This window comes from Dipodomys ordii, unplaced genomic scaffold (genome assembly GCF_000151885.1).
Source record: "Dipodomys ordii isolate 6190 unplaced genomic scaffold, Dord_2.0 Scaffold6, whole genome shotgun sequence".
Taxonomy (NCBI): Eukaryota; Metazoa; Chordata; class Mammalia; order Rodentia; family Heteromyidae; genus Dipodomys; species Dipodomys ordii.
In genome coordinates, this window is record NW_012267222.1 from 1,717,595 (window position 1) to 1,730,461 (window position 12,867).

Here is a 12,867-nt window from a genome sequence, read left to right on the forward strand (position 1 = left end):
CGGGTGGAGCGGAGCCCCGCCGTCCGGGCGGTGATCCGGTCGTGTCGGGCCGGGCGCCGGTGCCCACGCCTGGCATCCCGGCTCCTCGGGAGGCTGAGACCTGAGGATCGCGGTTCGAAGCCAGCCCGGGCAGCAAAGTCCCTGAGACTTACCTCCAGTTCCTCACAGAACAGTGGCGAGCGCCCGCCCGGGGAAGGCGGAAGGAGGCGCAGCTGGAGCCCGGCCTTCTCCGGGGCCTGTGGGGTGCTCAGAGCTGCGGGCCAGCCGCTTAGCTTATTTCAAGGTAAACACAAGAGGATGCTCACCTCGAAGAACTGCATTAACAGCCTCCCTCCGCCTGCCTAAGGGCAGGGTCTCAGTATGGAGCCCAGCCTCAGCCTCCCGTCTGCTGGGATTACAGGAATGCCACACCAGGCCCAGCTCTTTAATGTTTGCTTGTCTCTTGGCCATATAACTTAAGGAAGAGCTGGGTCACTTTCAGTGCTGGGGATTGACACCGGAGCCTGGTCTGTGCTACTCACTGCTTCCAACGGAGCTAGAATCCCATCCTGTCAGTCTGCCACACGTCAAGAAACAATGGTGTAGATCCACTTCTGTGGGAGGGTAAATAAATTCTAGCTGGCCTCCACGATGCCCACTCTTTCACCAACATTCTGGGGAGCCTGTGCTTGTCAGCTTTCTGTTGCCAGGACAAAGAGGCCGAAAAAGGAAGTGTTTATTCTTGTCCCATTTCAAGAGGTTTCAGCCCATGGTGAGCTGGCTCTGGGCTTGAGCTGCCGCAGACTGCTTTCCTCATGATGCCTGGGAAAGGGAGAGGCAGAGCTGGAAGCCCGCTTTCCCCGGGCTTCTGTACCCTCTGCTGTCCACCTTCGGGGAGGGGCTGTGCTGTCAGGCATGGATAGTGTCCCAGGTGGTCTGGCTGCTGGCCTTGTTGCCAGGAGCTTGTTTCCCAGCTGCTCTGTCTTTGACAGCAATGGCACAAGCTTGCCCCCAGTGGGCCAGTTGAGGTGGCGTGTACAGACTGTAGGACTCTGATTGGGCTCCTGAGGGGCCCTCTTTTGGGTGCACTGGCACTGTCTATCACCAGGTGGGTCCTGTCCAAATCCCTATCCTGCCCCTCCACACATGCACCATTGCTGAACACACATCTGAATAATGCCGTTTAAATGCTGTGACTTCCAGTTTTAAGCTAGTCTGCATTGGTGTGTATACTAGGACTTCATAATAGGAGCAAGTATAAAACCGTCAACAGCACTCTGCGTGCTCAGATGGCATACAGCTGTAGCCCCTCTGAAGCTGCCTTTTTAAAATTTTTTACTGACAGCCCTCCGAGAGACATCTTCCTCCATAGTCACTTAAGAGAACTCTGACACCAGGAAGTTTGCCAGCAGCTTGCTCTGACCTACCCTGTTCTTCAGCACCAGCTCATTTTCATGACTGACCTCAGGGCTATGTCACCAGCTCATTTCCATGGCTGACCTCAGGGAGCCAGCTATGTCAGGACAGTTTAACACGGACAGTTTCTTCCTGGCCACTAGTCCACCCTCTTAAAGGCTCAAGGCCCAGCCACTTTCCATTCATGTCCACTGATGTCATAGTCATTGACGAATTGTCTCGTAATCTTCAAATAAAAGTGCCAAAACATTTAGTGATCTTTTTATTATATTAATATACTTGAGATGAATTCAATGCTTAAGCCCTAAAACAGTAACAATAAAAATATATAACTTATAATTCTGGTACCTGAAATAAAGATAAATAGAAAAGGATGTTAAAACATTAAAAAGTTGCAAATTTTCATTAAAAGTATTTACATTTGTGTTCTCATGTCAAATGTATAGATATGTTTAAATTACTTAATATCATTATGAAATAACAATAAATATTAAATACTCACAACATATGCATAAATGAAAATCCAATCATTAGTGTCCAGATTTATGTATTTATACATGGCCGATGGGCGTTAGTACTTTAATTTCCTGTCTTTGTCCGTGCTCCTGGTGTGGGGCACACGCACCACACACAGCGGGCTGTCAGAATCATTCCCACATTCCCGGCAAAGACCAGCTAACTGAAGAATTCGGAAAAATACTGTCTTAAAGTTACAGCAGATGAAGAACATTACATGTCTGTCTGCATTTCCATCAGAGAAAAGAATAATTCCTTGGTTAGCTTTTTCATTATTGTTTTATTTAAAGAGGTATTTTACTGAAAACGGATTAGAAAGTAACAGTGGACATGTCTGGAACCATAGCATTTGTAAACACGGCGGTGTGGGTACCTCGCTGGCTTGGTAAAGCTGTGTGCCCAGCGGGTCTTAGACAGCTTGTCCATGCTCGCTGACATACCCAGGGACATCACTCGAGTACCTAGCATTTTTTAGTTTTTACTACATGGTTGGGAGTTAAAAAATACTTACACACTATAACACTAAGTTCCTTGACCCCCAACATTCCCAAATGGCTTTTTGAAAGCCTACCCAAGCGGCCTCGGGAAGCAAGCGGAGTGGTAGACGGGGTGCTGGGTTTCCAGGCAGATGTCAGGCACGTCTGTCTAACCAAACTTCCTGGAAGGGAGCGGTGACCTGTGGCGTGGGACGGAGTGCGCGAGGGAGGGGGGTGGTCTGAGCTGCTGATGGCTGCTTCCTGACGGGCCACACACAGCTTGGGAAGGGGCCAGGCATAGTGGAGGAGAAGGGACAGGGCACAGCAGGGCTGGCGGGAAGGTCGGGCTTGCAGAGGCGCCAGTCAGGGTGTGTGTGTGTGTGGGAGGCGTTCCATGTCACAACCCAAATGGTTTCAAATGCTGGATGACTGCAGGGCCATCAGAGATGTCAAGGAAACCTGACTTTCCACGACTTAATCCGTGTGGAGGATTTGGACCCCTGAACCGAGGCGTGGTGAGCCCTCAGAGTAGAACATGTTCCAGGTGGAGTCACAGGGACGGTGCTCGGCACGGGGTGCAGCGTTCTGGGGACCGTTCTCAGGATGGCGCCTTCTAGCTTCCTTTTCTACCTTGATTTCTTTTTGGGTGAGAACACAAATCCTCCAGACGTAGCCCTGCTTCCTGTGAGCACGTGTACTGCCCGGAGGCCTCGCAGACAGGCTGTGGAAGTCAAGCCATCGGCCTGGGGTCACCAGGGCTGAGCCTGGGCCAAGGGCAGGAAAGGGAGTGGTGCTGGCCGCTGCAGCCCTGGGCGGCGGGCCCTCCTGCCCGTGCTCAGCCACAGTGTGGCCAGGCCCTAGCCCTGGGTGGGTTCTTTGGTCAAATCTACACTGTTTACGTGAAAGCAGACGCAACGAGCCGAGGGACAGAGCACAGGACTCTCTGCAAGAGAGTTTCAGATGTGTTTAGAATCAGGAAATGAAGACACAGGAGGCAGAGGCCTGTCACCGCTGGGTGTGCGTCCTGCGAGAGCTCTTACTCAGGCCTCCTTTGGGGGTGGGGATCTTACTTCCGATCTTGGCCACAGACGGACACGACCTGGCTGCGGTGGGGCCTTCACCTATAGAGAAGACAGCCACACGGGGCACAGGGACTGTGTTAGAGCAGCGACGCAGACCTCACTGGGACAGGGCGAATGGCTGGGAGGAACAGACAGAGCTGAAGGGGTCTGGGGCAATGGCTGTCTCCCAGCCTGGTGGGTCTGCATAGTGGACACTGGTGACAGTCCACAGGTGACCACTGCAAGGAGCGGGACCTGATGGCTGCAGGGCAGCAGGAGAATGGGAGAGTGGACAGAGGCTCAGAGGGAGGCCTTTCGTAGGGCAGAAGCCACTGCCCAGCTGCCAGCAGAATGGTGACAGAACGGGCACCTGGCCAAGGAACTCGGGGACAAGGAGCCATAGGCCTCGGTCCCCTCACTGCTGAGGGGCTGGACTAGGATGGCATCAGGCCTCGTGAGCCCGGAGCAGGCCCGGTGCGGCCTGCGCAGTGACACGGGCCCCCGCTTTTCCACACGGTGTCACTCTGAAAGTGAAGGTGCACTCGCTCATGAGCTGTCCATCTACCAGGGTGGTTTATCAATTAAGTAGTAGCACTACTTAAGGGTCTATTTAGCTCCATGTCTGCCAGTCCTTGGAGTCCATCTGGTAGGGAGGGTCATGGAGCACTGTGAGCCTGCCTTGTCCTTCGCTAGGAGGACTTTGGGCGGAGTGGCCACGGGCCATGTGACTGGCTTCCTGCTCAGTGGTGCGCCAGAGCGTGGAGTGCGGGGATGTGGTGCTGGGCCCCACAGGGGACAAGCCTCACCCTGCGCTGGCACTGGGCCCTTGTGCAGGATGTGGGTCTTGCGCAGGTTCATTGTGCAGCCGGCGGGGCTCATCAGGTGGGCCTTCCAGGCCTGTAGTGGAAGAGGTGGCCGTCAGTGTGGCGACCCACAGGGACCTGAGACAGGGCTGCTGGCCAGGGTGAGGGCGCATCTGCAGGGGGCATGGAAGCCTATGACCTCCACCACCACGCAGGTCATGTGTGGGGCTCTACCCCAGACAGCGCCAGGGGCCTACAACCTGCTGAGCCCTCAGAACCAGCCCTGCCCTGGGTGAGATCGTGGGTGAGCACAGGTGGTAAGGGCGGAGACAGAACCCCCTGTGCGGACTTAGAAACGGGGCGGGGTGAGATGGCAAACAGTGCTGGCTATCTACGCCCCAGGCTGAACTGGTGGCGTGGGCTCCAAAGCACACACTACAGCAGGCGCTGTCATCTGCTGATGTCAGCACTGCTCCCCTTGGTGCAGCTGGGGAAAGGGAGCCAAGTGCACACACGCACGCTGACATCACAAAGGGGGTGGTACTCTAGGAGAGTGAGGGCAAGGGACAGTGGCCACTGACTCGGAACACGCCTTATTCCACAGGGATGGAGGTCACACAGGGCTTCCCCAAAGACTTGAATATAAAATGCACCAATGAACCTAAGTCTAGGTCTACACTTCCTTCTGGAGCCGGGCAGGGGGTGGGAGGGGGAATTGGGGGTGGGGCAGCCAGGAGCCAGCCTCCAAGGCATGGCTTGCACGTGGCTCAGCTTGATGCCCACCACACAGAGCGCAGTGCTCTGTGTAGTGCAGAGCCTCGGGCTGCCCCTGGGCTCTGGGCTGCCTCCGAGGGTGGAAGAGCAGAGCGGGAAGCGCTGGTCCTCCCCAGGGATGCACCACGCGCCCGGGGCAGGGAGGAACCACAGTGGGTGAACTGCACGGGCCAGGCTGCATGAGCCCCAGCAGCCAGTGGGCTGCAGGACCAGGCCACTCTCTACAGATGACTGCAAGGACCAGCAAGGCCGTTGCATTCTGACTGTCTGCAGAGCAGAGGCCCTTTGGGTGGACCCCAGTGAGTGCTGGGGAAGCGACTGGTGGGAGGGGAGGAGCGTGACTCCCACGCACAGGTCCAGCCCTCACGTCAGCATCAGTCAGGCCCATGTTTCTCCCAGACCCTCACTCACCTCTTCGCCGGGGGTGAAATTCTCATGGCACAGAGGACATCGGTTCGCCAGCTTCTCTGACTTAGCAGCTGAAACAATTTTAGTAAAACTGATTTAGTTGAGCTGAAGGAGCTGCTCAGTGGTAGAGCATCTGCCTAGTAAGATCAAGGCCCAGAGTTCAAACGCCAGTATTGCCCCTGCCAAATAATTTAGCTGAACATCTGAAAGTTAAATAAGGGAGAGACACAGGACACGCAGGTGGCGTGGCTGGCAGACATGATGCTTGCATACAGCCTTTACTGTCACTCCACCCCCAGCGGCCCAGGGGCAGGCCCAGGCCGGCCTGCAGGGTGCGTGCGGGGCACTCACGGTTGCACTCTTTGGCTTTGATGTGTCTGGGCAGCTCCTCCTTGGGAACGGCCTCGCTGCAGCGGTGGCACTTTCCAAACTCCTCCCTTTTGTCACATTCTGTCAGCAGGTGCTCTGTCAGGCTTGAGATCTCGACTACCTGCATGTGAGGAAACCCAGGGCGCACTGCTGAGCTGCAGCGGTGTCCTGCAGGGTGACCCTGCTCCGTGCCCACACGCGCCAAACAGTGTGCCAACCATGTCTTAAAACCCTCGGTACTCATCCCACAGGGCAGCTGGAGGTACGTGAAGCCCTGATCTCCATGTCACCTAGAACCGTGGGAGGCCTGCAGAGTGGTGGGTGGGCTGATCGAAGTGCTTCAGTGTTTGTATGTATGGCTCTGGATTCAAATTGATTCCCCAGTTTTGTTTTTTGGCCAGTCTTGGAGCTTGAACTCTGGACCTGGGTGTTGTCCTTGAGCTCCTTGAGCCACAGCACCATGTCTGGCTTTCTCTGTGATTAATGGGAGAGTCTCATGGACTTTTCTGCCTGGGTTGGCTTTAGGTCTCAGTCTCCCGAGTAGCTAGGATCACAGGCGTGAGTCACGGGTGCCTGGCTACTCCCCAGCATTTCTAAGGATGGGCAGAGATGGGACTGATTCTCTTGGCAATTTACACGCTTGGCATCCCGAGCTCTGTCACTGGACTTGGCCCAGCGCTGGAGAGGACAATCACCCCAAAGAGGTTTTTGGAGTCTCCTGACAGGGGGTACGGTGTGCCAGGACAGTCTGGTGCCTGGGCCTGAAAGAACTCAAGGTGAGGGAGAGAAATGTCTTGTCTTCTTCTCCTTGAAGGAGGAGGGTGGCTTTATACAGCTACTTAAGGATCGTAAAAAGTATATAAAAAAAGACAAAGCAAAGAAAAGGAGCTTGGCACTATGTGGACAATGAACTATGTAGGGGGGATGGGAAGGGGGGGCAGGGAAAGCGAAGGAAGGGGGGACACTGTCCAAAAGAAGAAATGTATTCACTACCCAACTCATGAAATGGCAACCTTAATAATGATGATAAAATTAAATGAAAAAAAAAAAAGGAGCATGGATCCTAGCTACTTGAGGCTGGAAGCCAGCCCAGGCAAGGAATTCTGTGAGTCTTTGTTTTTGTTTGCTTGGTTGGTCATGGGGCTTGAACTCTGGGCCTGGGCACTGCCCCTCAGCTCTTCAGCTCAAGGCGAGTGCTCTACCACTTGAGCCACAGAGCCACTTCTGGTTTTCTGAATGGCTGGAAGTGGCGCTGTGGCTCAAATAGTAGGGAGATAGCTTTGAAAGAGAAGCTCAGGGATAGTGCCAGGTCCTGAGTTCAATACACACACCAAAAAGGAGCACCGCGGAGGCAGGTTGGCACCTGTCCTGCAAGGCCCTAAGTTCAAACCTCAGTACTGCCAATAAATTAAAAAACTTAAAATAATTATTGTAGGGAAGAATTCTCAAGCGGCTCATAAAAAGCATGAACCATAGGGAAGACGTGATGGCCAGCGCGGCACAATTCTCCTCAGATGTGTGATGTGTGAATTAAGTGGGGACCCCTCTGGGGTGGGGACACGGTGGGCTGGGGGTGACAGTCCACCATGCAGCAGCACAGGGACTGCCCTGCGGAGCCGCGGGGCCGCCCGCGCCTGACCTGCCGGCAGTGGCCGCATCTTGTCAGCATGAGGCAGTGCTTCCAGTAGTGCAGGTCCAGGCCCTCCTCGGTGAAGGACTCGCTCCTCTCCCCACAAAAAATGCAGAGACTGCAACAGAGCACAAGGGTCTCACGCCGGGGCCCCTCCGCGCCCAGCCCACGCGGACATTCCTAACATATCCCGGCCAGGCGTCCTCCTGTCCGGAAGTGCTCAGGCCTGCTCTGAGGGCCAGCTGGACCTCGCTGGGAGGGTGGCAGGGCTGAGGGGCCCGTTCAGACGCCAGAGCAGTCTCTGCCAAGCAGGTGGCTGAGACAAATCAACCGAAGGCTCCTCTGAGTTTGCCCCTTGTCAGCGGCCATCAACACGCAGGATGGTTTCGAGCTCAAGGAAGGAAGACACTTAAGGTCCATGAAGGGTTGTCATGGCCACTGAGCGGTGAAAAGCGTTTTGCTGACACAGAATTTGGGGGCAGCAGGGCGGTGATTCGTGCTGGGGTGCAGACAGGGGCTGTGGAGCTAGTGACTTGGGTGGGGTGCAGGGCAGGGACCTGTCTAACTCGAGCTTGTTGGTGTAGGGTGTTTTTTCCACGCTTTAAAATCATGGTTAAGAGCCCGCTAATGGAGTCATCGCAGTGAACAGGGAGAAGTTGTAAGACTTTCTACCACAGTTATCACACCGTGAGGTAAAGATAGCGTGACTCACTTATCCAAATAATGGTCGTCCGGGGCGTCCGGGGCAGCAGGCGGGGCCACTCTCCTTCCCTGAGGGTCTGACAGATGGATCAAAAGAGAACAATGTCAGTCACCTTTTGTGGAACCCCTTATTTGAGCAGGATTGGCTGCTGGAGCTGGGGAATGAGCAGAGGCGGTTTCCAGGTGTGAATCCACCTACCCTGAATGGCGGGCATCACCGCTGCACTCTCCTTCTCCTGGGACACAAAACAGAGACGTCCGTCACTGAGTTTGCCCTTGGTCAGCATAAGCCTTGTGTCACAAGGAAGGACCTTCAGGTCCTTGCCAGTTTGTCACGGCCACTGAGTGGTGAAAAGCGTTTAGTGGCCCGGAACCTGTGGCACAGGGTTGTGTGGCAGCCCTGGCCCAGGCCCTGGCTGCGGCCCCAGCTCCTTGAGCCCTTCCTGCCTTTGAACTTTCTGGCTGCTCCTTCCTGACTCCTGACCTCTGGTGGAAAGCTGCTGTGGCTGCTCTTACCCAGCAGCAGTGTTTTCAGGCCTAGGTTCCAATCCGCCCAGTGCACACTGCTGGTTTTTTAGCATGTGCCATGAGAGCATGCAGAGCTAGGCAGCCATGGCCGCCAGCAAGAACCTCGTGCATGTTGCAGACTATACCTCAAACCCATGAACATTTTTTTTTTGCCAGTCCTGGAGCTTGGACTCAGGGCCTGGGCGCTATCTCTGAGCTTCTTTGTTCAAGGCTAGCGCTCTACCACTACAGTCACAGCTCCACTTTTGGCTTTTTGATGGTTAATTGGTGATAAAAGAGTCTCACAGGCTTTCCTGCCTGGGCTGGCTTCAAGCCACGATCCTCAGATCTCAGCCCCTTGCGTAGCTAATATTATAGGCATGAGCCACCAGTGCCTGGCTCACCCCTTTCTTCTTAAGGTGCTTTCTTTCAATTTAGGAACTTAACTACAATATTCAGGTTACAAGACTATTTGCAACCCCAGACACTGGGCAGTTTAGAAGGACACATTTTTATCCAGCCAAATAGAATCTGGTCCCAGCGCAGGTGGTATGTCCCCAGTCCTGGGTGAAGGCCTCCAGGTGAGGAGTATTTACACACTTCCTTCACAAGTGTGCTGAAATCAGACCTTCCGTCAGAGAGAAACTCTCTCCCTTGTCCCTCGTCTCCTCCCTACCTGGACCTCCTCTGTCTACCTGCAGCAACTTCCTACAAGCCCCACAGCTAGAGGGGTTGGGTTTTTGACATTTGATTCCAACTCCCTAACCTAAACTAACTCAGAAGCCGCAAAGATACCATTTGTACCAAGCAGCAAAGGAAGTGTGAACTTTCCCGACCTGGACTTCAGCCTGAATTTCCTTCAGGGCCGCCAGCTGCCCCTGCAGAACTTTGATTTCCTCTTTCTTTTGTTTTTCTGCTTCTTCTGTAGCTGCTCTTTTCTGTGCCTGGAAAAAATCATTTTCCTGTGAGGAGGGCTTTCTGATCGTGGGAGATGTGTGAGGTGCGTTGCTGACACGTTATGCTCCGATTAACTAAATCCTACAGGTTAGGATTCATGGGAGACAGAGGTGCCAACCGCTGGTCCACCCAGGCTGGGGTGTGAGGGTCTCACTGGCACGAGGCAGAAGAGCCAGGAATGGAGTTCAGAGAACCAGCTTTCTTAGTGGAAGAGCCAGGACTGGGGGAACCAAGATGTTTTCTTCTTTTTGGTGCCAGTGCTGGGGCATGAACTCAGGGCTTAGCTTTTATGTTCAAGGTTGGCACTGTACCACTTGTGTCACAGCTATACTTCTGACTTTTTGGTAGTTAATTGGAGATGGATCAGAGTCTCCTGGACTTTCCTGCCTGGGTTGGCTTCACACCACGATCCTCAGATCGCAGCCTCTTGAGGATTACAGCTAGGATTTCAGCTGCGAGCCACTGGCTCATGGCCTCAGCACTCAGCACTCACAGTGTAGGAGCCAGGTCCTGAACTAAGGGAAGCATCACTCTTAGCTGTATCCCCGAATGCACCTGCCCAAGCTCCCCATGTGGCTTCATCCATCTACCGCGAGGGCAAACTCACCCTAATTTCAGCATCCGTGGGCCTGCCATCTATTTTAGCAAATCCCTCAAAAATCGTCTTGTAGAGAAGATTCCGGCGTGTGCTGCTGTCGTCTGGAGGGAGGTACTCTAGGGTGAGGGCCTGGTGCTCCTGGTACATGTCCAGAATCACCCGTACCGCCATCTCTCGAACCTCATACACTCTGTGCTCCAGGGCGCTCACTGCGAACTGAAAGGAGGAGGCTACTCTAGTTGTTACCGATGCTCAGACTAATGACGTTAGCTTTGTTTCTAGCTAAGAACAATTAGAGGCACATTATACAAGTTTGGTAAGTAAAGATAGCGCTCAGGTCTCCTGTGTCAACACAGTGTGTTTTCGAGAGAAACACACTGCACATGTGTGCCTTGTGTTCTTTCTGCCCTGCACCCGCGAGCATTGGTGGGCCTTGACCCGTTCATAGATTTCATATGATGAGCACAAGGCATTTCAAACGCGTAGAAGAGGAAATACAGTGACCCTCACAGATCTGCTGTTGAGAGTTAGCTACAGTTGTTTTGTACCTGTCTGTTGTAAGAAACAGAAGCACTGAGGGGTGGCTGGCCTCGTCTTAGCCTTCCTGAGCGTCGGCATCACTTACAGTCAACGTGCGCGCCCTCCTTCCTGCAGCGTGTGTGCACAGGGTGGCGCTGGCCCATCCTGTGACTGTGACCGCACCCTGTTGTTCTTCTGCCACCCGCCTCTCCAGCCCCTGTGTTCAGTTGTCCCCTCAGAGACCCCCATGCACCCGGTCTCCTCCCTCCTCGGTACCATGGGGCCAAGAGGAATGTGACCCAGACTCTAGGACTGCCTAGAGTCTCGGGCTGCACACGTTGGACTCAAGCCACACTGTGGGGTGCCCTGGGCGCAGACCTCATAATGACCACCTCACGGAGCCCTCACTGTCCATCCGCAGCCATGGCCGACCTCCTTGTTTGAGACTGGCTTGTCTGTTCATACCTTGCTGCGTGCCTGGCCGCTCAGGCCCTTGGTCCTGCTTTATCTGTGCCCTCCAGCCTTGTAAATGGCATGGAACCACAGCCACAGAGAGTGATCAACTTTTAGCCACTGAAACCCTAGTGTTCGCCGTACACAAAAGCTCCCTGCGACCAAGGCCTCGCCTGGTCTGAAGTGGGTGAGGTGCCACGGCAAACACCTGCGTGTGCAGGCCTGCTTTCTGGCCCTGGAGAAATAAGCACTCCAACCTGTGGGCAGGGGAGAGGCGGCAGCAAAGCCAGGCATGCAGGCACAAATCTTGTAGCCTAGCACTCAGGGGTGAGGCAAGAAGACTGTAATTCAAGGCCAGCTTGGGACCACAAAGTGAGAGGCTGCCTGAACAGAACTGAACACAACCGCCAGGAGACCAGAGCCATAAATAATGTCAGAGCAGGAAAAATGGCAGGAACAACGGGGCCCTGGTGGCCCTGGCCTACAGCTGGCTGCCCCTGATGAGGTCTACAGAGTGGAGCTCAGGACAGGACTGGCAAGGCGAGCCAGACAGGGCCCTGGGCAGTCAAAGCAGAGCACGGCCATGGCCTCAGCTGTGATCACTCAGAGTGGAGGAGCCTGGGATGGGGATTGAGGGTTGGTATCAGTGGTCCAGGCTAGCCAGGAAGGTGGCTGTGCTGATGTACCTATTCAGTGTGGCCGTTACCTCTCTCACATACCACGTTCTGATCTGTGCAAACCACACACCCCAAAGGTCGGCAGACAGAAAAGACTCAAGGGGCTCTCAGGTGTTGGACAGACCTGGTTATTTTTCTAGAGTGATTCATTCATTCGTGGGACATGGATGAGATGCCCCCCCCCCCCGCCGGCTGCTCACCTTCATCACGTTGTCCACGGTGAAGCCCGAGTTCTCCGTGCCCAGGTCCCTCAGCAGGCGGGCCAGCAGGTCCACCTGGCTCATCGCCAGATGGACGGAAGTGTTTGCTCTCAGCGGCTGCACCAAGGAAGGCGGGATGATCTGCAGACATCTGACCTCCTTAAACAGGGCCATTTCCTACAAAGCCAACGAGGTCTGTCAATTCCTACTTCAAAATGCCACAAACAACTTAGTACACATAGCGTCAACTTCAACCTAAATGCTGATGTAAAATAGAGAAGTGAAAAGTGATTGGAATAAACTCCAGGAAAATCACTGATGTATAAACCCACATTTCTACTGAATGGTATAAACCCCATGCCCAAGAAAGCAAGTCATGGTCACTGGGAGATTATTGAGGGCTGCAGAGAAAACAGTGGGAAATTTGAGGTCTGAGCTGCCAGTATTTCTGACTCACAAGCAAGGTTAATCTGAGCCACACAGGAGGCACAGGCTGGAGGATCATGATCTGAGGCCAGCCTAAGCAGAAAGCACAAGATCTGTAGAAAAAAATAATCTAAAGCAGAAAGAGCAAAAGCAAGGCTCATGTGGTAGAGCACTTGCTAAGGCTCTGGGTTCAAACCCAGGTATGGAAAAAAAAGGGGTAGAATCTGTAAGAGAATGAAATTATACCTTCAAGTATAATAAACTAAAATCATTTTTTTTTTTTTGTCGGTCGTGGGGCTTGAACTCTGGGCTTGGGCATTGTCCCTCAGCTCTTCAGCTCAAGGCGAGCGCTCTACCACTTGAGCTACAACGCCACTTCCGGTTTTCTGGTGGTTT

The 12,867-nt window shown here is 54.0% G+C and overlaps 1 protein-coding gene across 2 annotated transcripts in view; it reads right to left on the bottom strand.

Moving 5' to 3' along the window:
• Positions 1 to 3,331: 3,331 nt before the first annotated feature.
• Cep104 (centrosomal protein 104kDa) overlaps positions 3,332 to 12,867 on the bottom strand; it is a 23,318-nt gene continuing 13,782 nt past the window's right edge. For both annotated transcript variants that reach the window (XM_013035421.1, XM_013035414.1), the window contains exons 12-21: positions 12,046 to 12,222; positions 10,206 to 10,412; positions 9,478 to 9,585; positions 8,334 to 8,370; positions 8,145 to 8,211; positions 7,442 to 7,550; positions 5,785 to 5,923; positions 5,437 to 5,504; positions 4,255 to 4,345; positions 3,332 to 3,508 (exon numbers count right to left, since the gene is read on the bottom strand). In XM_013035421.1, the coding sequence (XP_012890875.1) occupies positions 3,393 to 3,508; positions 4,255 to 4,345; positions 5,437 to 5,504; positions 5,785 to 5,923; positions 7,442 to 7,550; positions 8,145 to 8,211; positions 8,334 to 8,370; positions 9,478 to 9,585; positions 10,206 to 10,412; positions 12,046 to 12,222 (1,119 nt within the window). In that variant the 3' untranslated portion in view covers positions 3,332 to 3,392. The remainder of the gene's footprint in view (positions 3,509 to 4,254; positions 4,346 to 5,436; positions 5,505 to 5,784; positions 5,924 to 7,441; positions 7,551 to 8,144; positions 8,212 to 8,333; positions 8,371 to 9,477; positions 9,586 to 10,205; positions 10,413 to 12,045; positions 12,223 to 12,867) is intronic.